General features: G+C 43.3%; 1 protein-coding gene across 1 annotated transcript; it reads left to right on the forward strand.

Annotated features, from left to right (window-relative positions):
* The first annotated feature begins 1310 nt into the window (after nt 1-1310).
* Nucleotides 1311-17109, forward strand: calm1a (calmodulin 1a). Its single transcript, XM_007910124.2, has 6 exons — nt 1311-1440; nt 4312-4342; nt 6831-6974; nt 12065-12171; nt 13609-13744; nt 16487-17109. Exons 1-6 carry the CDS (start codon nt 1438-1440, stop codon nt 16513-16515), a joined length of 450 nt encoding a protein of 149 aa, XP_007908315.1. The 5' UTR covers nt 1311-1437; the 3' UTR covers nt 16516-17109.
* The last annotated feature ends 9993 nt before the right edge of the window (nt 17110-27102 follow it).

Consider the following 27102-nt stretch of genomic DNA (forward strand, 5'->3'; position numbering starts at 1 on the left):
CATCCTTGGGAAGAGATGTTAAACCAAGGGGCTGGGTATCAAAGATCCCGTGGCACCGCACGAAAAGGGGAGTTTTCCCCGGGGGTCCTGAACGATAACTCCCCCCAGATAAAATTGGCCACTCGCTTCACGGCTAGTTATGTTTTGCCGTCGCGGCGCCCGAGTCGGCTTGCCCGCTCGACCAGGAGAATCCCGCCAAGCGCTCTGACGCCGCCGACACGGCGCTGCGTCAAACGCAAGGACGATCGCCGTCGTGGCGAGGCCCGCGCCGGCCAAGGCGAAGGGCGCAGAGCAACAGAAGCAGAAGCCGCGGCGATCGGTACAATTAGAAACGAGAGGAAAGTCGCGAAAAGCCAACGAGTGGCCGTGATTCGGTCCTTTTGCTCAGCGTTTCCGGCCCCATCTAAGTTTGCGGGTCATTTACTCGGGTTCCACCCGGCCTGAGGCACAGGTGTATTTCGCACCCTCCCCCCAACCCCTTCTTCTTCTTCTTCTTCTTCTCTCTCTCTCCTCCTCTCACTTTCCTTTGTTCCCTCCTTCCTTCCTCACTCACTCTCTCCCTCCTCTCGCGCTCTCTCTCTCTCTTTCTCTCTCTCCTCATCTCATTCTCTTCTTCCTTCCTCTCAAATCTTCACTGTTTCCCTCTCTCCTCACTATCTTTTTCTCCTTCCTTCTTTCCTTCCTTCCTTCCTCTCCTTCTCTCTCTCTCTCTCTCCCTCCCTCTCCTCTCTCTCTCCCTCCCTCCCCTCTCTCTTCCCTCCCTCCCCTCTCTCTCCCTCCCTCCCTCCCCCTCTCTCTCCCTCCCTCCCTCCCCCTCTCTCTCTCTCTCTCCCTCCCTCCCTCTCTCATTCCCCCTCTCCCTCTCCTCCACCAAACACAACCATCATGTCCAAAGCTTGACGCATTGCAGGTACCCCGCGACCAATGCGAGCGCTCGGCACATCCGCTCACCCATTGCAGGTACGCTTGGACCAATCAGAAGGAGCGTAACAAATCCACAGCCCCCCCCCCCCTCCACACACTCCTCCTCCTCCCCCTCTCCTCGCGCCAACCGGAGGCCTCATCACTCAGCCCTGGTGGTCATGGTAACCCCACGCCGCCGGAAAATAATCCCGCGCTTCGCCGACGTGCTTTCTCGGGAGGAGGAGGGGCGGGGGGTGGGGGGGGTGGACACTCCGCCGCGCGTCCCCGTCGGCCGAGGTGGGTGGGTGGCGGGGGGGTCCCGAGGGGGGAGGGGAGGAGGGTCGGCCGCGGCGTTCGCGGTGGTGGTGGCGGTGGGGGGGAGGGGTTGGCCGAGGGGCGGCGGAGGGATACGCAGTATATATATGAAGCGGGCAGTGGAGGCGGCGGGCGGCAGTCGGCGCTGGTACGGTCTCGGGTGTCGGACGAGAGCTGCTCGTATCCGCTCCACAGCGCGCATTCCCCCCTCGACTCAACATGGTACGTATTGGGCTCCCCGGCGCCGGCGGCTTCTTCTGAGGGGGGGGAAATGTGCGTCTATATGTCTATCTGTATGTGTGTATATATATATAGCTATATATTTTCTCCAGATGTGTAGCAGTCCCCGCCCGCCGTGGCCGGCGGTTGTCCGCTCGGGGTTTGAAAAGGAAGCGAATAAAAGCGGGAATGGGAAAACGGTCGTTTTTTCCCCCCTTCCCTCCCGTCCCCTCCCCTCCCCCCCTCCTCCTCCTCCTCCTCTCCCTCTCCCTCTCTCTCTCCCTCTCCTCCTCCCCTCGAAGTGGACAAAATGGCCGCTCGCGGTAACGGACGGACCAGACGCGGGGTTGGGGTTGGGGTTTGGTTGGGGTTGGGTTTGGGTTTGAACGGGAGCAGAGAAAAAACTGCCGAGTTTCTACTTCAGCTTTTCAGCCGAGCGGTTTGGTTGATCGCTCCCGGGCGGGTTTTTAAAAAAAAATTATATATATATATATATGTGTGTGTGTGTGTTTTTCTTTCGTGTAGGGTGAGGGGGTGGGAGGCGGCGGTGGTTTTAATTTTATTTTTTTATATATAATCTATTAAAGAATACTATAGAGGCTTTTTTCCCCCCTCGTCCTCCTCTCACACACACTCACACACCCACACCACCGTCTTGTTGCTTTCGCTTACCTTTCCGACCTCCTCTGGGCTGTGGGAGGCGAAGCTGGTTTTATTTTTTTATATGTGTATATATATATATATACATGTATGTGTGTGTGTATATATATATCTATATGCGTATATTTATTTGTATTTGAATTTAAATGAAACGTGTGATTTCGCTGGAAGCCGCCGTGGTCGCCAGTTGTTGCTCTCGGGGACGGAGTTGACGGGAGCTGAACGCGTGGCTAACGCGGAATCGCTGACGGTCGAAGTCTCTCGACGGATGGATGCCCTTAAGTTTGCGTCCTACCTCGGTGGCTGCTCGCCTCCCTGCCTCTCTTTTTCACCCACTTCTGCCTTCTCTGAGCCCGACCCGTTGCCCGACCCCTCCCTCGCGTTCACCCATCTGCAGCTTTTTATTGCCCGGTGCTGTAAAATCATCAGGTTTTTTAAAAAATGTATATATAAAATTCTGTCAGGAGCTTTTGAGACGTCTCAACGACGTGATAAGGCGCTATATCAAATGCAAGTATTATTACATGTGTCCCCAGGGTGGTCGTTTTGGGGCTCTTTCATGACGATTCTGAATGCGCATTGTATGCGTTGTTTGTGTGCGGGATGGTTTTTTTTGGAAAAAACCCTCGTCTTTCATGTCCAAATGTTTATCAGCGTACTTGATCTCCAGGATTGCATTCATCATCGGACATTACCCTTTGGTTATCTCGGAGGCCCATCGGCTTACAGAATTGGTGGAATTGGACCTTTGTACCCGCCCAGCGAGAGAGTCACAGCCCAGAAAATGTGTTGTAAACTTGCTTCACTTTTCCCCTCCCCCGATCGACGCTGATCATGCCACCAGCAAAGCAGAGTATTGCGTAGTTTCATATTTGTCTGCATTGAGTGTTTTTTTTAAACGAACGGATGTGTGTTCCGGTTTGTCGCTGCAGTTATGTCATCTGCACTCAAGTTAATGCGCTGATGTCTCATTAGATGTGCCTTTACGGCTTTTTTGCACAGGTGGATTGCACATGGATGTGCAATGAGATGTGGATGTGCTAGGTTACGTATTAAACCAAAATAAGGTTGCAATGTCGTGCCAAGCAAGCTAATGAAGAAAGCAGGTGTTTTATGAATCTTATACAAAGAAAGGACTTTATTTCATCTGTGCATAATGCATGAAGAATTAAAATTGAATGGTGACGAGTACTAATCTTCTCTACCTGATCAGGTCTAATGTGAACTCTGAAAGTGCCATTGGAAGGCCTCTGTAATTTTTTTAAAGGCCTCTTAAACTCAATTAGTGTTCGTGATCACTTATACAATAAACACAACAGGATCTTTAAAATTAAGACATTTGAATCTCAGAACATCTTTGAAAATCGCAATCAAGGTGAAGCATTGCAGTGACTGAAAGTATCCTCATCGTGTTTTCCTCTGTTTTTGATTTTGAGATGTTTCTCTAAAAAGTTTGGGATAAAAAGCTCAATATCACCCTTTTAGGCACATTTATTAATAATTTATTAATAAATGTGCCTAAAAGGGTGATATTGAGCTATATCCAAGTGATGTCCAGTGGATGCTTACAATGTGAAATTTGTCTGCAGACAATAGCATTAGTTTTATACTGTGATGCAGTTAATGTCATTATCTTTATAAACCCACATTCAATGGAGGATTACACTTTCATTCCCATTATGGTATAAATTCTGGTTAGCTTCCATGGAATTTCCTTTTGGTCCATCTGTTATGCATCTAAAACAATCTTATTGTTTCCAATACTTCTTTTCCCACCTGCAGTGAGTAGAGCAATCTGAAATGGCTAACTACAGTAATTTGCCTACTTGATGTTGCTGCATCTCCTCTGCCAGTAGGAGGTGCAGTACAGAGGGTGAATGATGAAAAATGGCCCTAACCCTTCCTGGAGAATAGACATTTTGCACGTGAGGTGGAATTCTGCTTGTCAGTTGGACAAGTGATTATTGCAATAGTGCACTAGTTATGGAACTATTAACCCCTTATTACTGACTATTAACTTGTTTGACTGGAAGCAGATTTGTAATATGAGATGGGATTTAACATTGTGTAAGTGTTGGGTGAACAAGGTTTTGATAATCTGATTGTAAGCATTCTGATTATCAATATGAAAATATTCTGATGATAAATATGAACTTAACATTACTGATTATGTCTTACTCATCTCATTAAAACATTAACCTTTGTGTCTTACAGGCTGACCAGCTGACTGAGGAACAGATTGCTGGTAGGTGAATTTAGGGACGTCTTTCCGATGTGAGGGGCGGTGTACAAATGTAATTTGTTGTTAGATGCAAATCTTTTGTTACTGGAATCTTTATGCTATCAAATGAGATTGTTGGGTTGGTGTTCAAATTTTTGTCTACTCGGTTTATTTAGAATGGTGGCTAGAAATTCAGCTATTATGGAAATGTATTCTTTTGGGGCTCCAGAGTACCAGAGCAGTCGAGTTCTTGTGGCTGTTTTCCCGACCTTGAATTACTGATCATATGGGAAGACATTTTTTCACTGGTGGAAAAAATGGAAGTCACCTAATGGGCACTATCCAGGAGTGGTGCATGACTGAAGAGATTAGTTAAAATCAGCCCAATGAGTGGCTCTGGTCTTTGTGCACACTGTGGCAGTTATTGATGGAGATCCGTGTAGTTGGAAGAAATTCCCCTAAATACTTTGTTAGAGCAGCTAATTCTCTAGCAACCTTTTGTTTTGGTTCATTGTTGTTTGGCTTTGAGTACTGAATGTCCCTTTGGAACTTGAGGGAAATTTAGAAACAACTGGATCTCTCACTGGTACTTTTGGGACTTGAGGGGCCCAAACCAGGTGCTTTCAATTGTATGGGTCGTTGATGCCTCTGCTCACTGTAGAGCATTGGTGTCATCCTTTCCTTATTAGTATAGTTGTGACCTGGTAAATTGTTGACGAGGAATTGGATTAGATATTCAAGCTCAGCAAATATCTTCGGCGCAAAGTGTTTACCACTTTGTATTTCTCGCTAGTTGAAGGTAACATTTCCATTCCTATTAGATTTGTAATACTGTATCGGTCGGTTTCCACCCCTACACATTGCTGCCTTGGTGATTTTGGATTATGTAGGTGCCTAACCCAAGAAAAAATAGTTGGTGCTAATGTTAATGATTGGTAACTTTTCTGGTCTTAAGCATCTTATTCTGTTAGACAATTGTGTTCAGGATATGTGCTTGCTATTCAACCTGTCTGCTATGAGAATGTTGCTGGTGCAGTCTTTGGATGAAATATAGCATTATTTGAATAATACACCAGATATATTGGTCACATTTTTCATGACTTTCTTGGACTTGGCTGTATGCTGAACACAGTTATATGCTGTGCTTGCCAATAAAGTCACTACATTTGATGGCACTTACCTGTGAAGTGCTCTGAGACATTTTGATAGTGCTCAGAATTATTTATCTTTGCTGCTGTATTTGATGTGGCTCATAAATTACTTTTTTTGTCTACACTTAGCTTCCATGTAAACTTAATGAAATGGCAAGATGAATTCTTAATGCTTCAATGAGAAGACAAGACAGCATATACCGTTAGTGAAAAGTGATATTGTCCTAAGTGATTATTTTCCATTGGCCATTGTATGTCACCTGAAGATTCATCACTTCTTGCTGTGATCATGAAGTCTGTGAATGCCTCTACTCTATCTGAAGTGGCTTGGAACAAATGGACTGCCTTTAATTGTGGTCCAAACATTTAGTTCTGAATTGAGGGATATTGTTGTACATTGGTGATCCTAAGTACTGAATGAAGGTTCATGGAGCCTGCATGGAATACCCCCAAGCCTTTCTTATCCTTCGATAAAATGAAATTGCATGCTCTTAGCTGACACTCCAATGCAGTGCTGGGGATGTGCTGCATTGATGAAGATGCTGTCCTTTGGATGAGACATTAAACTGAGGTTCGGTCTGGGTCGAAAAGAGAAGGGAGTTTTTCCCGGTGACTTGGCCAACAATCCCCCAAATAACTTTGGTCACTCACTCCATGGCTTTTTGTGGGACGTCACAGGTTATCCTGTGAAGTTCTTCGAGACGTCTCAATGACGTGATCAGACATCAAATGCGAGGATTATAACTGAGCATTTGTTCACAATGGAAAGCTGCTCCAAGACCTGGTTTCTTCGAGCATTTGACCAGCATCCATTCTTCTAATAGCTGCTAACCAGCTATTATGGACCTGTGCATGCTGATTTCTATAGGTTACAATATAAACACGCAGCCAATCCCCTTAAGGCTGTTCAGATTTGATCATGTGGATTTGATATGCTGATCTCAGTACTTTGACCATAATATCAACTTTGGCAATCTCACTGAATTGATGTAGAGCAAAGTTTGTTTTACAGCCCACCCCACTGTGAGCTTGTGGAATTATTTTTTGTACTGCAGGATGCCATTTAATGGGAAAAGGGTTGAAAGAAGATTCTTTCTTTAAAAAAATGGAGCTCCTACCACTTCCCTGGCTTCTTGAAGACCGCTTTGTCACACAGTTCTGTAGTTTTAAATTCTCTTGTCTTGTTTGAATATGTGACCCAATGTCTGAAAATTGGGCCACAGTCTGTACACTACTAGGATGTTCAAAGTTTTGCTATGCCAATAATCTTGTGTGGAGTTGAGACTTGGCCTTTTAATCTCTTTAAATGCCAAAATATTCCTTGTGCCCATTGACTAATTTTTTTTTAACCTGTTTTTCAGAATTCAAAGAGGCATTCTCCCTCTTTGATAAAGATGGTGATGGCACCATCACAACGAAAGAGCTGGGGACTGTCATGAGGTCTTTGGGACAGAATCCAACTGAGGCAGAGTTGCAGGACATGATAAATGAAGTTGATGCTGATGGTAAGTCTCAACCATTGAATATTAATTTCACAAAAAACTGATGCAATCAAATTATTGCACTTTAATATTGCTAATGCTTTTGCTCGCATTAATGCCTGAGCCATCCCATATACAGTGCCCATGGTTCGTATTTTGTGTTTATTCACTTAATTAAGTGCAGCTTTACAGATGGCAGACCAGCAGGCAAGAAGGCAATACAGAGGTGTTGAACTCTTAGCTATTTTAAATGCTATCTGAGTAACTTGTTTAGGGATGAGGATGATCATAAAGGGTGATTGCTTATTCTGCACATGAAATACAATTAAGTCTGAGGTAGTTTTTAATCGCATAGAATGAATAAAATGTAAGCCATTTCCATTTTGTAAACTTTCTTTACTTGGAATATTGAGTTATTCTGTGGGAATGAGATCCAATGACCCTGCCTAGTGGAATGGCTGGTTCACATGAGTGAAAAATAATTCATAAGGCCTGTTTTTGTTTATCACTTGACATTTGGCAGCTGCGCGTGACATTTTTAATACTTAACCTTTTGGGCTTCTATTACTCTAGGGATAATTCTTTCCCACAGTAAATTGTATCTTACTTATTGGTTACTAGGTGTGTCTGTTTGTATCAGGACACAGCTTAAGTTGTCTTGCATGAAAATAATGTAGCAAAATGTGCCAGTTTCACTGCCTTTTTAAAAAAGCTTATGAAATGGCATTAATAAATTATATTGGAGCACACTTTATCTGCTGTAGTGGAGAAACCAGTTGATGGATCAGTGAGATTTCTGTATCAACTCACTGTTCCTGGGAGATCAATGCTATGGTCTTGTACTTGAGGACAAACAAATTTTAAATAACTGGCGGTGTGCTGGTGATTGTCCAAGATATGTTGAATGCATTATTTTAGATCAGATATTCTCATTGATGAGCTTAATTTCAAATTGTTTAAAGTAGCAGTTTGGTTGGCCTTGGAAACAAATCTGAGGTACATTGTGCTTAATGACTGATAAGGTTGCAGTGTGTAACCAGACTGGAGGTGAGGAGCGGTAATTGTGACAGGAGATAGCCAACATTAACTAATTAAGTAGCATTTCCCTGACAGGTTTACATGCAATTTTCATTGGAAAGATCCAACATGCCATAGGGACAGATATATTAAACATTTACCCTCATTTCAGAATTTCAGTACAAACCTGTTTACCATGCCATTGAATTTTAACTCCAGAATAGTTGTCAATTTTGCAGTCTTTGAGAGTGCATTGCAGAACCGAGAATGACATCCAAAAACTTCAATTCATATTCATTTTTTAGACAACTGGAAACGAGCGGAAAATGCCGCAAACATTCAAGTCATTCTTTAAATTCCAAATTTATGTATTAGCTGATTGAAACTTGTTTTGGATTAATTGTATTTCCGCTATTTACGAATAAATAACTTGCTGTTTGAGGGAGGCGTGTTATGGCTACCCAGTTAGGGATGGTTTGGGCTTGACTTGTTTGATATCCTGCTGGGTTAATGCTGTGTCCGGTTTATCATACAGACAGTATTGGAGCACTGCCTCAGCCGATTGGGAGTATACTCTATACTCAGAATGTTTGCAATACAAAGAGCTGTATTCTCAAGGCTTTCCTTTGTTACGCTAAGCAAAGGTCCTGTTATCCCTGTTGCGGTGGTTCGCACCAATACATTTTGACAATGTCGTGGTAGACATCAAGCAAGGAAAATATATTGAGCAAGCTTGTGTTCAAGCTTGTGTTTTTTTTAAGGCAGTGAAACTGGAAGTAATGTCGCAGATGGGTTTGTAAGAGTTCAAGGATAGGACTGGTGACTGCAAAGGAAGTGTGAGCAGAGCTGTTGCTCATTTGGAAGCTGTGGGCTGCAATGTAGGAATGAAGATTACATCATTATGGGAAAATGCTTTTCCAGATTAGCTACTAGTTTTCCCAATTTATGTGATGCACTTGAGGCAATTTGACATAGAGCATTCTGCCTCTTAAGTTCAATGCAAATTGTGATTTTGAGCAGAATTACTCCAAACTGCCCCAGGCAATTGTATTTCTGCACTCTTGTCTCCGAGTCAGAAGGTTGTGGGTTCAAGCCCCAAATTGGGACTTGGAATCACTTAGTCTAAGACGCTGCCGCGTGCTGTAATGTTGGAGGTGCCGTCCTTCGAGTGAGGATGTTATTCCGAGGTCCCATCTTCCCTTTCAGGTGGATGCTAGAGATCCCATGGCTCCATTCGGGGGAAAAAAGAAGTGCATTTCTCGTCCATTCCTGGTCACCAAATTCCCCAAATAAAATTGGTCAATAACTCCATGGCTGTCTAAGACATGGCTGTGCACAAACTGGCTGTCTCGTTTCACCCACAAAATAGTCAGTACACTTTACGATGAAGTGCTTGAGACATCTTGATGATGTGATAATGTGCTGTAATCAAGGGCAAGAATTGTAAGTGTAAAAGGCTGCATAATTATTTGCCTGTGATTGATGTTATTAAAAAATAAATTTTGTCTTAGTGATCTGAAAGCAAAGGAAATAACAGGTACTGTAATATGTACCTCTGTTAGGATGAAGCTAAAAGATCTCAAAGTATCTACGACTTAATATTGAGCTGAGTTCTAGGCTTCATGTTGCTGCTTCTGATTGATGAGCAAAGATGTACCTGATGAATTAGCAGCCCTGCCACTGGGTAATGTCAGACTTAAGTGGATTGTCGCATAGCGGTTAATATTTGGCATTCACTCAGCAGTATCTGAACAGCACAATAGCAAACTTCTTGCCAACATCAAACCTTGAAAAGCTGCCTGAGGAATTAAAAACATTTTATTCCAAATTCAGTGCAACTTGATCTTAACTTAGGTGTGAAGTTTCTTTTTTTAAACGAATGCATGAAAAGTTGAGTAGTGATTTTCATACACTATGCTCTGTGTTAGCTCGCAATCATGTCACTGGAAACTAATTTAACTAACTAATTTAAATGAGGCAGTACCCCAATGAAACTTCCATATTCGGTGGTCCATCCCTGGTTGCTTCCAGCAACTGAAGGTAAGGTGGAAACACCATTACATATGCCTCAGTGGTCAATTAATGTTTGGAAGGGTTCTCTGTTGTGTTGTAGGAATTTATGCATTCCTGTTAAGAGGCAAAATTATCTAAATCTAAAGTAAGAGACCTGAGAGACCTGAGTTCAGTTCCAGGCAGAGGGCGGAACCTTGGACAAGTTTCCTTACTCCACACAGAGCCTAATAATAATCCCTCCAAAACCAAAAACAATAATAAATTGGTCATTTTCAATCTACGACTGTTTGTGGGACATTACTGTGTGCAATTGGCTGCCGCGTTCGCCCACAAATATACAGTCAAATCACTTTACAGTGTGTTCTGTGAAGCGCTTTGGGACGTCCTCCCGACGTGAAAAGCGCTATATCAAATGCAAGGATTATTATTATTATTATTAAATGCACTGAGCCCAAATGTCAGTGTCTTGTCATCTGGATGCACAAACTAGATTCATCATTAAAGGTTAAGGAATTGATATTTGCTTGGACTCCCTAAGCAGTTGAATTTCTTTTAAGGCTGCATTTCTGAATTTCTTTATTTGTTATTGATAATTAATTATATTGAATGTCACTGCTTTGCAGTTGCATTAAAACCAATTGTTGTATATTGGGCAGCACTGATGTATGTTGACTTCCTGGTTCCACTGTAGTATTCAAGATCTGCGAACAATAACTCAAATCAGTCCTGCAAATTGTCTGACTGCATGTACTTTGTTTCTGCTGAATGCACCAGTCCAGACACCAAATCAGTTTGGTGTGGGCCACAGTTTGCCTTGTTTTACTGGGTTTGGATTGCTTGATCTTACTTTGGAAATTAATATAAAGCACTTCCAGGAATACAATTTGGCCAGCATGACCTGGGTTGTTGAAGACTTAACAGAGTTTGCACTAGGAATCAATACAATATTGAATACAAATTTGTATTTCACGGCGAGTGAGAATCCAGAGGGATTGCATCAGGTTACATCAAATGGTTATTTCACCCTGGTGATGGGCTATTGGTTGGAAGTTTAGTCTGATTTACTACAATTATTGTTTTTTTAATCTATTTCCACACAGAGGCAAGTGGGATATATCCTGGAAGGCAATGTATGCTCAGTTTCCTTGTGGTAGGACCTGGAGACTCTTAAGAAACAGCAGTGCATCTATAATGTAAATCTCCAAAAAGTAAAAATTATCTGGTAGTGATGGCCTACTAAAATGTCCCCATCAGGCACAAATTGTATCTGTTGCTACAAAATGTCCTACATATTCTACAGAAAGCAGGAATTGGACTGTTGGCTGTGTCTTAGGGCTCTAATACTTGGGGTGGCAGAATGCAGGTTTATTCTGTTCTTTGATTGGGTTCCCAGACCATCTCTGGAGATTACTAGATTAGTCTCTCACTTGATAGGTCCTTGAGCAGCAGATACATGGAAGAAGAGGATATCGGAACAAATTTTATCATTGTAAATAACCACTTGCAGCTTGTTACCTTGCAGTTGATTTGAGAGGTCTTTCTGGATAAAGTTGTTTTGATGCAACCTAAACCAGGTAAAAATCTGAATTAAAAGACAAGTTAGTTAAGGTGGAATTGTACTTAACGGTGCAATTAAAAGGAGCACACTAAAATCTATTAAAAGAATATAATTGCCTGATTCTTATGAACCCGTTCATTGCAAATCTCTGGATAATATCAGAAGAATCTATTTCTGATTTAATGAGATTTGATCATATGGTTTAATTGGGTCAGATGAAAATTGTGCATAGGGGTCACTATCTAATATGGAAAGTGGGTAGCTTTAATTTGTAAATGTGAACTAACATTTAGACCGTTCCGCAATTGTGCACCACAGGATTGTATATATTCTATCAGAATGCTATATGCAAAATCTAGTCTTGCCATGTGTAGACTATATTTGCAATATCTTATTTACAAGAGTAACAAGAAAACAACTGTCTTTCGAGGTGTTGAATTCCATGATAGATTGCACTGGTAGCAAATTTAGATTACACACTTACCAAAGTAGTCTCTTGTTAAAAAAATCTCTTTTGCTCTTTTAGGTAATGGAACTATTGACTTTCCTGAGTTCTTGACCATGATGGCCAGGAAAATGAAAGACACAGATAGTGAGGAAGAAATTCGCGAGGCGTTCCGTGTATTTGACAAGGTATGGGAAATATTCAATAGCTGTGATAAAATTGTTATTACATTCCTGTTACTGGTTTCAGCTTCATACTTCCGATTAAGTAGACATTTGTGGCCTGTCCATCTTAATCAGTGAATGATTTGAATTCGGATTAGCTTTCTGGGTGTTGCCATTTCTGTTCTGAGATGCCAAGTTTTGGTGCAAATGTCTTTAACTGAAATCTACCCGTGAGTCATCACCCGTTCAGAGACTTGAGAAAGTCCAGGAGCGAAACGCTAGAATATTTTTAGTCTGTGGCATATCTGGGATAAAAGCTTTCAAAAGGAACTATTCCCAGTACAGCAATTTTAAGAATTTTTATTTCTCCACTCCCTTAAACCTGTGCACCAGTTATACCTGGAAATGTTCTGCTTTTGTGACCCGACCCCACTGTCAGTTGTAATCAGCTGATGCATGAATTCCCTCCTTGACTCAACTGAAATTGGGAACCCAGGGGAGATTGTAGCTGCACATTTTTACTTAAGTCAAACTGGTACAATTTACCTACATTTTTCCAAACTGATCAGCTTTTCCAGTTCACGTGGCATTCATTACTAAAGCCAAGAAGACCCTTCAGTTAATCTGGTTGATGCACGTTAAATAATAATCCTTGCATTTGATATGGAGCCTTACCACATCTTCAAGACGTCCCAAAGCACGTCACAGAATATACTGTAAAGTTAATTGACGTGTATTTTGTGGACGAAAGACATTTCATTAAAAAATATTCTATTCTAAAAGCATTAATAGAAAATGCAATTTTTGGTTGCCTTGTTAAGAAGGGATATTCATGCAGTTTTCACCCTCAGTACCAATGTCAAGTGTGTTTCACCCTCCTCCCTAATGAGATGGTTGCCTATCTCCTCCCTGGGTGATTCATGCCTGGCTTGGCAGGGAAGTCTGATTGCTTTGGACTGGAACAAAGGTCCTGGCCTATTGCTTGGTGGAAAATTGATTTTTTATAAACACCCATATAGAGGAAGGCCTTTCTAATCTAAGATCTTGATTCAATTATCTAAATGTGACTCGTGGCACAGCAATTTAGTGACAGCTGCTGCAATGGAAGGGCTTGAATATGTTTAGCAGATCACCAGGTGTTTCTGATCTGGGATCATGCTGAGATGCTTGCCAGACTTCACTTGCATGAAAGTGGTGATATAACCTGGATCACCACTTGACATGACATGCTCCCTACACGAAAGGTGCTATAAATGTAACTTTGTATTCTATTAATACCTCCTCAACAACTTGCATTTATATAGCACCCCTTGCGCAGTGTAGGATCCCAGAGCATTGATGTGAGGGCTTTCACTTTGAGGGGGGCTAGAGGCTTGGAGATAAGATCACAAACTTAGCATGTGTGTAAAAGCAATTTTCCAGTCTTATGATGCTAATTTGAAGGATGTTTACCGTTTGCAGGATGGTAACGGCTACATCAGTGCAGCAGAGCTGCGTCACGTTATGACAAACCTAGGGGAGAAATTGACAGACGAAGAAGTAGATGAAATGATTAGAGAAGCAGATATTGATGGAGATGGCCAAGTCAACTATGAAGGTGAGTGGTTATCTCTGCACTCCTTCCATCTGAAACTGGCAGGCGTAAACTAGTGGTTAGGATGAAGGGACGTACAACAGTTGACATTCTCCCGTAGTGGTAAAATGTATAATACTGGCTTGTCAAATATTTGATTGCATATTTTCAGCCACAATATTGGCACTGGTGCAAGTAGCTTAATGTTCCCACAGAATAGTTGTCTCTAGGGCAGGATGCTTCCTGAGGTTGATAGACTTATTAAATCTCCTAGAACCTCTCTACCCTTGAGCTGCAGGGGACTAAATATTCTCCCAGTGGACCATGTAGTGGCTGACCCTTACACAAAGCTCTCTGTTACATTGATCACATCCAATTATAGGTTTTCCCCACAGTCCTTGATTTTTACACTCGTTGCATATAAGCAGAAGGTAAAGCGCTTCGTTAGATTTTGGGTTCGCACCCTGAATTGCACAAAATATCTGAAATTCATGTCCCCACTTCATCACCAGCTGGTATGGGAAGCCCAAATGGCCAACTTCCAGATCAGGCGGTCAATGAGCCTTGTGTGCCATATGTTCAATGTGCAGAAGTGGTGTTGCTGGTGACCTAATGCCCTGGAAGTTGGCCATTTTAGCTTCCACACACTTGAACAAAAGCCAAATTTTGGTTCATTGTGTTGCCTTGTTCTATGCAGCAGCGCCCAGGGTGTGAGGGACACAACTTGACCTGAAATTCAGTTTTTTGCATCTCGCTACAGTTGTGCACTCCTTTGCAGTGAATGTGGAAGAGCTGAGATTTTATGGATCCCAATAGCTGAGTTATAACAGACCTCTACTGTAGCTGAGTTATAACAGACCTGACCTAGTGACCATTCTTGTGTGGGTCTTTTATGTATTTCTGCCCATACATATTCCCGTTGGATTGGAATTGAGAGCAGGAATATTTTTTGCCTTTCCCATTTGAGCCTCATATATTGAAGCCAATGTGTTCTGCTGCTCCAGCTGAGATCCAAATATTGTATAGGGCAAGAATCGAGCTGGGTTCACCAACCGTAACACATCGTGTGGCCAAAAAGTCCCAGGGCGAACCCATCTTAAAGCACCGGATCTACAAATGCAGATCAGCAGCACGTTCAGAAAGAGAACCAACAACTTTGAGAATGAACGCAAAACTGGAAGATCTGCATGTTTTTGCACCGGTTTTGTTTGGCTTTAAATGTCTGGAGCCCAGACGAGTCCTGCAACATCCACAAATATTAGCAGCTTATTGCAATATCAGTTCTGATATATAGGAAAGGTATTTGTGCAAGTTGTCCAAGTCCATTTGAAATAAAACGGTGAATAAAAAACATTCCTAATGGCCCACCGGTGGTGTGGTGGGTAATAAGACTTCAGAGAAGACTCCCCTCCCCTTTGATCCCAGGATGTGCTGAGTTAGCTGACCTCTGTGTGGTTCTCTCAAGAGGAGCAGAGGTAAATGTGATTTATAGATTTGAGGATATAAAGATCACTCACCCTAAGTCCCCAATTCTACCAACATGGCTATATTTACTTCAGTTGAGATGAGGCAAAGGAAAGCCTATCTTCAGGCATTGGACTAAATGGTGGTAGGGATACAGTTGACTGCCGTGTGTACTAGGGTGGGAAAGAAGCCAGCAATGATTTTTGTTCCTGATCACTGTCCAGGACCACCCACTGGAAAGTGAGTGGGTGACGATATCAACACCTCCACCCACAGCCGCTTTAGCAACCTACAGGAGAGCTCCATTACTGATATCCCTGAAACTTTGAATCCCAGCATTCTCAAGGATAAGTGGAAGAAAGATTTATGCATGTACAGTGATTTGACAATTAATCCATTCCCTTGTTTCTGATGATGTTTATTAGCAACTCCAAAGTGGTGTACGCACCCAGGTTCACTGTCACTACAGTATAAATGGCACTCGCCACATCAGTCTGTGCTGTGGATTGTTTGCTGCTGGTTCAGGAGAGAGAGATTTTGTTATCTTTCTCAGCTGTGCTTTAGTCATTTGCTGATAAACTTGTTTGTCCCAAGGAATAGTTGAAGTGGATTCAAGGGCTGCTGCCTAGCTGGTGGCTAATAACAATTCCCAGACTGCATGTTTGTACATACAGCTTTGCCATATGTAGCTATGCAGAACTGCCTTGTTTTCTGTCCTTCGCAGTTGCTCCCACGATCAGTCGCACATTAAATGGTTCTACATGGGTAGAGATGGCAATGTGTATCTTTTGAACAGATTGTAGAGTCTCTGGTTTTGTTCTCTTGTTGACCATAACAGGACATTAATAATGTCTTGCCCATGTTCTAGCATTCCATACACAACATGCTTATCTCTTCTCCCTCCTACTCACCTACCCATCAATCTACCACAAATTAGTACCAGTCATCAGCTTTCTACTTGTTCCAGCAGAAATTATCTGAATGTTTTAATAAGATGTTACAAAGTAGGTCATTTTGTCACTAAAATAGAAATCTATTGCTAATTGTTTGAATGCACTAGTCTGCAGTGGCCTTTATCAACAACAATTTATATAGCGCTCCTCAAGTAGGGTAGAGTCTCAGGCACTTTGAAGTCAAGGGTAGGGTGAGGTGACTAGGCACGGTCGAAGAGGAAGGACTTGGGTGTGACCAGAAAATGGGGAAGGGGGGAGTCGAGGTGAAATTAAATTCATGTTTTTCAAAAGCTGCCTCAGAATTGAGTTTAGTGCTGATTCTTAAAATCCTTTTTGTTTCCCCTCACAGAATTCGTACAGATGATGACTGCAAAATGAAGACGTTCATTACCTTTCCCCTTCCTAGAAAAAAAACAGTTGAAATCTTTTACTTACCTCTTGCAAAATGTTCATTTATTCATTCTGTTCCTGTATAGCAAAAAGTTACTGAATGTCAAAGAAAACAACAAAAAAAAACCTGTCCACAAACTCTGCATGTAATGATCAGTGGTCCTGTCCCCAGAGATCTTCAAGCCATGCATCAGTCAAACTTGTACTACCTTCAAAACAAAACAAGCACTTGGACTCTATGAAGTTCCATGCTAATTAATACACTGTTTAGGCTGGCCAGTTTTTCATGCATGCAGCTTGACAGTTGAGCACAGCCTGGCTCTGTTGATTCCACTTTTATGTTCTTTGTGGGAATAGTTTAGTTTTTTCCAGTTTGTATATTGTAATGGGGATGATTGTTCTGAAGTTGGTTGGGTTGATATTTTTTTGAATGCCTTGGCAAGCGAAAAAACAAACCACCGTTGCTTAGAAGGTTGTAATTACATGACAGTCCCTGGAGTGGAATTGTTTTCATACTTAACCGTGTGCTCACAAATTACCAGGTTTGAAGATCTTAATAAATAGATAAATTAAAAAAAAAAACGAATGGATGGCATGTCTGTATAAACTTGGTTAACTTGTCTGCATTGCACTATTGTGAAACGGATGTCAGGCAGTAGCCGTTCACTGAATTTTTAAAAGTTACTATGATAAGGGAGCGTCTTGGACTCTCATGTCTCTTCTGTTCTGTACCATAACTTGGAGCCGTCAGAGTATATATCTACATAGGACTTCAGCACAATGACGACATGGCTGTTGAGCAAATTACAAATATGTCCATTCCAAGTTGTAAATGCTAGTCTTTTTTTTCCAATAAAAGACCATTAACTTAACTTTTTCATGGCTGTTGGGTTGATTTTGTAGACTGACGGGAGCCACATCACACGACTTTTAATTTCAGCAACAAATTGCTGGGTGACTGACTGTCTCTTTACGCTTAATTCTTTTGGAGGGTTTAAAAAAACTGTGGTAAATGCTCGTGCACAAGCATTTCTAGTCGTCAAATTACTTGTAGTTGACCAGTGTTTCAATTATTGCGGTTGCATACTAATTATTGCGGTTGCATACTAATTTACAAATGCCACCTTATGGCAAGCTGTTGTATTTGATAGAACTAGTGCCTTACCACGCCTTATCGTTGAGGTCTCAAAGGAGCTTCACAGAATATATACTGTAAAGTGAATTGACTATTTTGTGGGTAAAACGCCATACCACACCATGCAGGGAGATCAATTTCAGCAGAAATCAACATTTTAACAGCAATTATCTGACTGCTTGACCATTGTGATTTAATGTCTCTGAAGATTTCTCGGTGTCGTCTACCTTTATTTGGAGTAAACTGATTATTTCTCATCTACAATACGACTTAATAAGTACATATCTATTATTGCTTCAGAAAGCGATCCGCCAATTGACTGCCAACTGGTTTCCTATCTACCTCAAGGTAAACAGAGGCGTGTGGAGTAAGGCAACTTGCCTCAGGTTTGTTCTGCCCGCGAATCGAACCTGGATCCTCTCGCTACACGACTCCACATCCGAAATGTACCCATTGAATTGATCTGCAGCTCTAACTTGGGAGTCTTGTATTCCTGCCATGTCCAAATATCTCAATAACCTACTTTCCAAGTGTCTATCCCTTTCAAATGCTTAAATTAATACCAATGTATGTGACGATTGATGGACAGATAACTGCATGTTGATATTTAAAGCAGCTAATCCTTTGGAAAGCAACGCCAAGCCACATTAGTGTTGCAATGTAACTTATCTACCTTTGATTCATGGCAGGAATTACTTAATAGCAGTACTCGCCTCTCGGTTGCACAATCTCATCCCCTGCGGGAAAGAGTAGGATTAGAAATTGGCTTGAAGTAAAGCCAATGTGTGTAACAACAGTAAATGGACTGCCATCCTCCGTGTGTTGGAAATGATAGACTTGCAGAATTAGTCTGGTCTATTCCTGTGTTAGATAACTCACCTTGTTTTACCCCCTCCTCCCCACCACCTCTTTCAAACTCATTCATGGAATCGTAAATTATACAGCTCAGGAGGCCATGCAGCCCATCGTGTCTGTGCCAGCTCTTTGAAAAGAGGTATCCGAATCAATCCCTCTTCCTATAGCCCTGCAAACTTGTCCTCCCCAAATAATTATCTACTCTCTTAAAAGTTGTTATCGAATTGGCTTCCACCAGCCTTTAAGGCAATGCATTCCAGATCCCAACAACTCGCTGTGGGAAACAATTCCTCCTCACCTCCCCTCGGTTTCTTTTAACTATTTTAAATCGGGTTACCGACTCGCCCGCCAGTGGGAATAATTTCTCCTTATTTCACCCTATTGAATCCCCTCATAATTTTGAAAACTTCTATTAAGTCTCCTCTTAACCTTCTCTGCTCCAAGGAGAATAATCCGAGCTTCTCTACCTCTCCTGATAACTGGGTCCCTCATTCCTGGTACCATTCTGGTCAATCTCCTTTGCACCCTCTCCAATGCCTTGACATCTTTCCTAAAGTGTGGGGCCCAGAACTGAGCACAGTCTTTAACTGAGGCCTAACCGGTGTTTTATAAAGGTTCATCATAACAATAGAATGGTGGAACAGGCTCAAGGGGCTGAATGGCCACTCCTGTGTGTATATTTCTATTCACTTTTTGACTTTGTGGGACCTTCAGCGTTTCATTGAATTAAATGGGCTTCAGTGCATAACTGAGTGGACAAGTGACCAGATTGGCATAGCCCCAGTGTTAAAGTTGCTAAAATTGTCCCCAGCTTCCCAAGCCACGGGGAAGAAATGAGCCTGGATATCCAAGTGATCTCTGCTCAAATAGCTTGAGATGTTTGTCGGGTAGCTGAGAGCTGCAAGTCACAATGAAAAGCTTAGAGAAGGAGAGACTGCACGAAAAGTGAAGCGGATAACTTGTTGCAGCAGATTGTGTATTCAGTGAAAGCCATGCCATGATGGAAACGGGCAATTGAGCCCAACTAGTCCGTGCCTATGTTTATAATCCACATGAGTCTCTGCTCATGCCTCCCATACGCTTCTCTTCCCTTCTCCCTCATGTATATTTTATGTGCACTTGTGACATTGTAGTACAGTGATTGCTGTTAGTAGCTGAAGCGTGTCATAATAATAATAATCCTTGCATTTAATATAGCGCCTTATCACATGTCTCAAAGTGCTTCACCGAATATACTGTAAAATGAATCGACTATGTTTTGTGGGCAAAAGATGAATATTTCTCTTAAGTCTGAACAGAATTGTCAGTCCCCCTGAAGCAAGATACAAGCGCTATTGTTAACAGTTTAGTGTACTTTTGTTAAATATTATTAATAATAGCTTAGTGTACAACCACCTGCCGAGGTTACAGAGAAGCCGAAACTGAGAACGACTAATTAAAGTGAAAGATGATACTGTACTAACTGACCTCTGACAGACAATAGCGGGTGAATCCAATGAAAGGTAGAACATGGGAATATAACGTCCTGGTTACTATCGCCAGCATTGATGTGTGCAGTTGATAGTGCACTCACCTCGCGAGCGAGAGGACCCGGGTTCGATTCCCTGGCAGGGCGAAACCTTAGATAAGTTTCCATACTCCACATGCCTCTGGCCACCTAGCAGAAAGTAAGGAACCTGGTTGTTAGTTGATTGGCAGATTGCGTTCTGGGGGTAATAATCCGATAATAATCCCTTAAAAGAAAAGTCATTCAATCCACAACTGCTTGATAATGCGCTATATTGAACGCAAAGGATTATGATTGTTATTATATGATGTCCGACCTGGAATTGGGGCACTCAGGTGGTGATGGAGTGTTCCCCAGGAGCCTAGCGGAGAACTATGGGCGTCACTGAGCATTGTGGTTAGTTTCAAGGTCTCAGTCGTTGGGCCGGGGAACATAGTAACAAAGAGTGAGGCAGCGCACAATGAGCAATTGAACCTGTAGAAGGTACCGTTTTCCCTGGGGAACCCTAAATCAAAGAGCATACAGAATTGCTTGATGTGAACATTATATGAGTTCACTCCGCAATGGATTGAACACAGACCAAATGGACAGTTGAGTCATGTCTGGTTCACTCAATCTGAATAAGAACTATACAGAGAGAGGACACTACAAACGACTAACATAAGAAGGAATGCTCGAGGTAAAATGAATGCCGATCTCTTTGCCACAGTTTTAATAAAAATCCTTGCATTTGATATATCGCTTTTCTCAAATCGCTTCGCAGAATAGACTGTAAAGTGAATTGACTGTATATTTTTTGTGTTCCTCTTTGACACCACTTAAGATGCGGGAGGAAGAACTTGCATTTAATAGCATCGTGTTACATCGACTGACTGCAAAGTGTGGCAGCCAATTCCGCACAGCCCTTGTGGATTGAGTGATCAAATTTTTTTTCTTTTGGAGAGATTATTACCCCTGGAAAGCGACTAAACTGGGTTCCTACTTACTGCTGGGTAAACAGAGGCATGTGGAGTAAGGAAACTCGATTTAAGGTTTCACCCCAGCCAGGAATCGGACCCGGGTCTTTCGCTTGCAAGGCGTGCGAGCTAACCACCACGATACGGGATTCCCAGTGTAGAGATCTGTAGACATAAACAGGATCTGGTTGCACACGGTGATATCTCACATTTTTCATTCATGATTTTTTAAAAAAATTTCAGTCTTAATTTGGAAGCCAATTTTTCTTTAAGCGCTGCAGAAAACCTTCTAAATAAAGGCTGAATCTAAGGATTTTCCAAGATCCTGCCAATTGTAAGCTTTGTGATAAAACTGCCTGACGATAACTCTAAGTCACCGTGAAGTCGAGTCCTGTAGCTCAGTGGTTAGAGCGCACAGCTCGCGAGTGAGAGGACCTGGGTTCGATTCCCGGGCAAAGTTTCCTTACTCCACAGACCTCTGTTCACCTAGCAGTAAGTAGGAACCCGGTTCTTAGTCAATTGGCGGATCATTTTTTGGAGGATAACCCTAAGGGTTAAGGTTAGGGTAATGTTGTTGTTGTATTATCAAAGAACAATGACCTTGACGGGTTGAATGACGTTGTTGATTCATTCTACAAAATTGGGTCTTATCGACACAGGGTCAATTTTAGTGGTTGATTTGTTGACTGTGGGACATCGGTTGTCCAGCTAATGTTCCACCCAATGTATGTGCATTTCATCAAACGGAATTACAATCCTGAACCCCTGACGCAGAAATGTAAGGTGTGGATGTGAAGTTGAGATGCCAGGGAGTAATATCTGAGTAATATCTGCCGTAACTAATATAATAATAATCCTTGCATTTGATATAGGAATATATAATAATAATATAATATCTGAGTAATAATATATATGAGTAATATCTGCCATAGCTACTAGACACAGCACTTAGCTGAATGTGGCCTATTTTTGTGATGCGGTGACGTAGACACACAAGGAATGTCTTTCTGTCTAAGTATAATTGTTTTATCAATGCATCAGGACTTATTTCCCCTTTGTCCTCCCCTCCTCTCTTCCCTTGGGCACTCAGTGAATGCTATCCCTGGTATGATGCTGTCCCTGATCAATTAGTCCATCTCCGCCGTGTCAGAGTGCTTAACAGTGGCGGATCCTGACTCCGAACCGGTGGTGAGGGTGGGAGGGGAAGGTGGCTGAAAGACAGCACCTCTGTTAATGAAGCATACCACCCCCCCCCCCAGTCTGCACTGGAGTATCAGCTTAGATTGTGAGCTCAAAGTCTCGATACAGGGGCTTGAACTCACAAGAGGTGAGAACACAGTCAACTGAGCCAGGCTGTTAGAGCTGATCGATAATCCAATGGTCCATTTGACACCCGGCAAAGACCATAACCAAATAAAATGTATTTATTGTATAACCTTTCCAATTTGGGAGTCCTGTAGCGTATTGGTTAGAGCGCTCGCCTCGCAAGCGAGAGGATCTGGGTTTGATTCCCGGACAGAGCAAACCTTAGGCAAGTTTCCTTATTCCACTCGCCTCTGTTTACCTCGCAGTAAATAGGAACCCGGGTGTTCGTCGATTGGTGAATCGCTTTCCGGAGGTACTAATCCCTCAAACAAAATGTGATCACTCAATCCACGACTGTGGGCACTGCCATGTTTCGCCCACATGTTATGTGAAGTGCTTTGAGACGTCTCGAAGACATAATAAGACGCCTTATCAAATGCCAGGATTATTATAACTTGCTCAGTGACGTTAAGCGTCTGTCAGTGTTTTTTTNCTCCCAACTTTTGGCCTCCAGCTCTGCCTGGCAAAGTACAACATGGCAGTAAACACAGGATAAAGCTTCCTCTGCTCTGCCCCCAACAAATGTGTCTAAGCATCAAGCTCACAGGATCATCCAAGTGAATTGACGCTCTCACTTCTAACCACCTGCCATCGCTGCAGTCTCACCGAGTCAGGCTGACAACTTAGTGGCATTACCAAGCCAATTTGTGTGGTTTGAATCCGTACTAAAGATGGGTTGGATGGCAGACACTGACCGAACTCATGAGAGAGAGAGAGAGACCGCGCGAGAGAGGAAGGGAGAGAGAAAGAGAGAGAGGCTTTCATCCCATATGTCTGGTTGGAATCCAAAGCCAGGATCCAGAAGGAAAGAACATGATACCAGCCTCCTGCCATAACTGATCCATCTACACAGAGTCGGGTAGAAACCTCCTATGAAGTGTGCCCAAGGTGGTGTGGTGGATAGAATTGCTGGTTCGAATCCCACTCTCCCTGGAGCCATGGTCTGAAAGGTTTCCTGTGTGCTATCTCTACGGTTCTACGGCACACACTAAGATTCCTTTAGGGCAAGACAATAAACTGGATGAATGTTGGAAGATCCTGCTATTTTGATAAACAAAATTATATTAGTATAGAGATTTTCATGTTGGGAGGACGTCCCAAGGCACTGGACAGTCAGAGTTCTGGACAATCTCCTACTATTGCCTTCTTTTGTCTCGCACCAACAACACCTCTGATCTCATCATCTCCCGTCCTCCACCTAAATTTCTTCCTTTCTCTTTCTTTCCCTGGCACTTTCTCTGCTTGTCCTTATCAACTGCTTCCTTCCAACAGCCCCCAGTTCTAACGAAAGGTCATCGACCTGAAACGTTAACCCACTTTCCTCTCTCCATAGATGCTGCTGCGTATTCCTAGCGACTTCAGTTTTTATTTCAATCCCGTCCTCACCTGGTGCCCACATACAGAACACACACTCGGTCCAATCTAGGCAACACCTTCTACTGATGCAAATCAGTCTCGAAGAGTCACTGAGGCACTATATCAGATGTGAGGATTATTATTATCATTTATTCATTAGCACTGATAGAAATGAGTTCAGTGTATGTTGAACTCCTGATAATAAGATCCTGGTTTATATCACGTATAAACGTTACACATATCATGGCTTATATGTATAATCATCAAGCTGTAAATATTTCCTTACCATTTAAAATGTGAATAGGGGACCCACTTTATCTCATCACCTGCTTATTATAATAATAATACTTATGTCATCGAGACGTCTCAAAGCGCTTCACAGAATATACTGTAAAATAAATTAACTGTATATTTTGCGGGCGAAACACAGCAGCCAATTTCGCACAGCAGCGTCCCACAAACGGTGGTGGATTAAGTGACTGCATATTTTGTTGTCGGAGGGATTATTACCCCCGGAAAGTGATCCGCCAATCGACTAACATTGGGTTCCTACTTATTGCTATGTAGACAGAAGCGAGCGGAGTAAGGAAACTTGTCCAAGGTTTCGTTCTGCCCGGGAATCGAACCCGGGTCCTCTCACTTGCGAGGTGAGCTCTACACTACAGGACTCCACTGTTTGTATTTGAATCCCGTCCTCACCTGTGCCCACTATGGAACTCCACATCAGGAGTTTACAGTACATTAAACTATTTCTTCTTATAATGATCCATGCATTTGATACAGTGCCTTGTCACGTCATCGAGCTGTGATAACATATTTATTAAAAGAACATTCATATTACAAACAGATTCTTCTCTGGAGACAAGTACAAAGCAATGTACTATTCCGCCGATGAAGACTGTCCTTTCTCTTGTGCAATGAACATTTGAGATGACATGATTTCCTGGCTGGAGTCCACAATGTATTTTGGGTTTTGCAGAGCTGTAAACATGCCAAGCTGCCTGTGATAGGATCGGGCTGCGTTCAGCAGATTCGCTTCGCTCACTCCCTTGTCTCGAGACTTTCTTCTTCGACCGGGCCTTCAGTCACCCTCCTATCCCCTACCCTCCCTGCTCTCCACTCCTCCTGATCCCATCCCCCGGCTCGGGTCCAAATCCCTGACTGTCCAACGCTTTGGGACGTCCTCCCGATGTGAAGAGCGCTGTGTAAATGTAATGTATTGTTGTTGTTTAGTCGATAGCTATTAAGACTTCACGGTGGTTAGCATGCTCGCCTCCGAGTAAATAGGAGTAAATAGGTCATAAGCGAGAGGACCCGGGTTCGATTCCCGGGCAGGGCAGAACCTTAGGCAAGTTTCCTTTCTCCACACGCCTCTGTTTACTTAGCGGTAAGTAGGAACCTGGTTGTTAGTCGATTGGGAGATCGCTTTCTGGGGGTAATAATCCCTTCAACAACAAATAATAATAATTTAGTCACTCAATCCACGGCTGTTTGTGGGACTCTCTGTGCGTAACTGGCTGCTGCGATTCGCCCACAAAATATACAGTCAATTCACTTTGCAGTATATTCTGTGAAGCGCTTTGAGACGTCGAGAAGACGTGAAAAGCGCTACAACAAATGCAAGGATTATTATTATTATATCAAATGCAAGGGTTATTATTGTTATTACTAAAGGGCTCGGGGTCTTCGAAGATATTAAATGCGAGGGAGGAAGTGGAGGGTAAACAGAGAGTGGAAATTGCAACAGAGAGCTATTGCGGACAAAGGAACAGAGGGGGAGGGGAGCTGTCGAGTGGTTGACTTTTCCTGAGGACCAAGGAACATTCTTCCGGCTTCCCCGAAAGTAACCAATAAAGGATCTCGCTTCAGAGGCCGCTAACTTCACCGCTCTAGGAGCGCAACTGACATCCCGGGTCTAACTTGTGACATTAGAAGGCCATTCGGCCCCTTCTCGAGCCTTGGGACGTCCTCCCGACATGAAAGGTGCTGTGTAAATGGAATGTGTTGTTGTTGTTGTTGTTGTTGCTGTTCTAGATCATGGCTGATCTGTACCTCAACTGCAATGACCCACCTTTGCTCGATGTCGATGGGTACCCTGACCTGACACACATCTATTCACCTCAGTGGAGATCATTTCACGTGGGGGAGGAAAAAAAATATGTACAAGTCAAACTGTTAAGTGGTCACTTAAACAAGATGAGATATGAGAGTGCGGGTTGCACAGCTCACCAGACTGTCAGCAACGTAACTGTAATTCATCACAGAAACTCCAAACTCCAAGCCACCGACCTGGACCATCTCCAATTTGGGCCCAGATCTTTGGGAAGTGAAGTCCTACAGCTCGCAAGCGAGGGGACCCGGGTTTGATTCCCGGGCCAGGGGGCGAAACGTTGGGCAAGTTTCCTTACGCTAACCACACAGCCTCTGTTTACTGCGCAGTCAAGCATACAGTCACTCCACTTTACAGTGAAGCACTTTGAGACGTCTGAACAACGTGATAAGGCGCTGTATCAAATGCAAGGATTACAGGGATTAGGGAGGGTGTCGGAGCACAGCTTGTCTCAGTTTTGCTGACGAGCGCCAGCCCCTGAAGGGAACTCTCAGAGGATCAAATTAAGAGCGCCATAAATATTTAAGAAATGCAAATGATGTGGTTGTTGCCTGTCAGCCGGAGAGGCTGAGACAGCTCAGTGACTGCAAAGGGCAAGGGGTTGGGTTGGGGCGGGTGTAGAGGCAGAGAGCAGATCTGTCTTTAAAATAATCTGCGGGCGGGGGGAGAGGGGGGTGATGACCGGAGGCTGAGACCAGAACAAAAGGTCCGCAGACCCTGGAAATCTGGTATAAACACAGAACACGCAGCAGGTCAGGCAGCATCCACGGAGAGAGGAAAAGCGAGTTGACGTTTTCAGGTCGATTGACAACAACGACAGCGCCCTTCGGGCCAGGCAGCCTCTCGGAGAGCTCGTTCTCCCTGGGTGAAAGGCGCTAGATGAGTGCACGTTGTCTGTGCCATCGAATAAAACTGAGGTGCACACCGACAACCAGCGTCCAGTCGCACACCCGCGCGCGCGCGCGCACACCCACACACACTCACGCACACCCGCCCACACACACACTGCCTCCCAAGGCAGCCCTCACCATCACGGTGGCTGTCCTTCAGAGCAAAGATGTGTCCGACGCGACACAGAGCTATGTCCGTGCGAGGATCCAAACGCTTGTTCTGTCCTGCGCGACAGAAGCAAAAGCCAGCGACCGCTTGAGTCGCCGTGAGACACGTCTCCGAGGAGAGGAGGTCTGGTGTCTGCGCAGCCTGTCAACCGCATCTCTCAGGTCACAGCTGCATCGACCGGCACCGGGTTCAAAAACAGCCGCAGGGGGTGGGTGGGGGGTCCCACGGGTTA

The sequence above is a fragment of the Callorhinchus milii genome, unplaced genomic scaffold (assembly GCF_018977255.1).
Source record: "Callorhinchus milii isolate IMCB2004 unplaced genomic scaffold, IMCB_Cmil_1.0 Scaffold9, whole genome shotgun sequence".
NCBI classification, from domain to species: Eukaryota; Metazoa; Chordata; class Chondrichthyes; order Chimaeriformes; family Callorhinchidae; genus Callorhinchus; species Callorhinchus milii.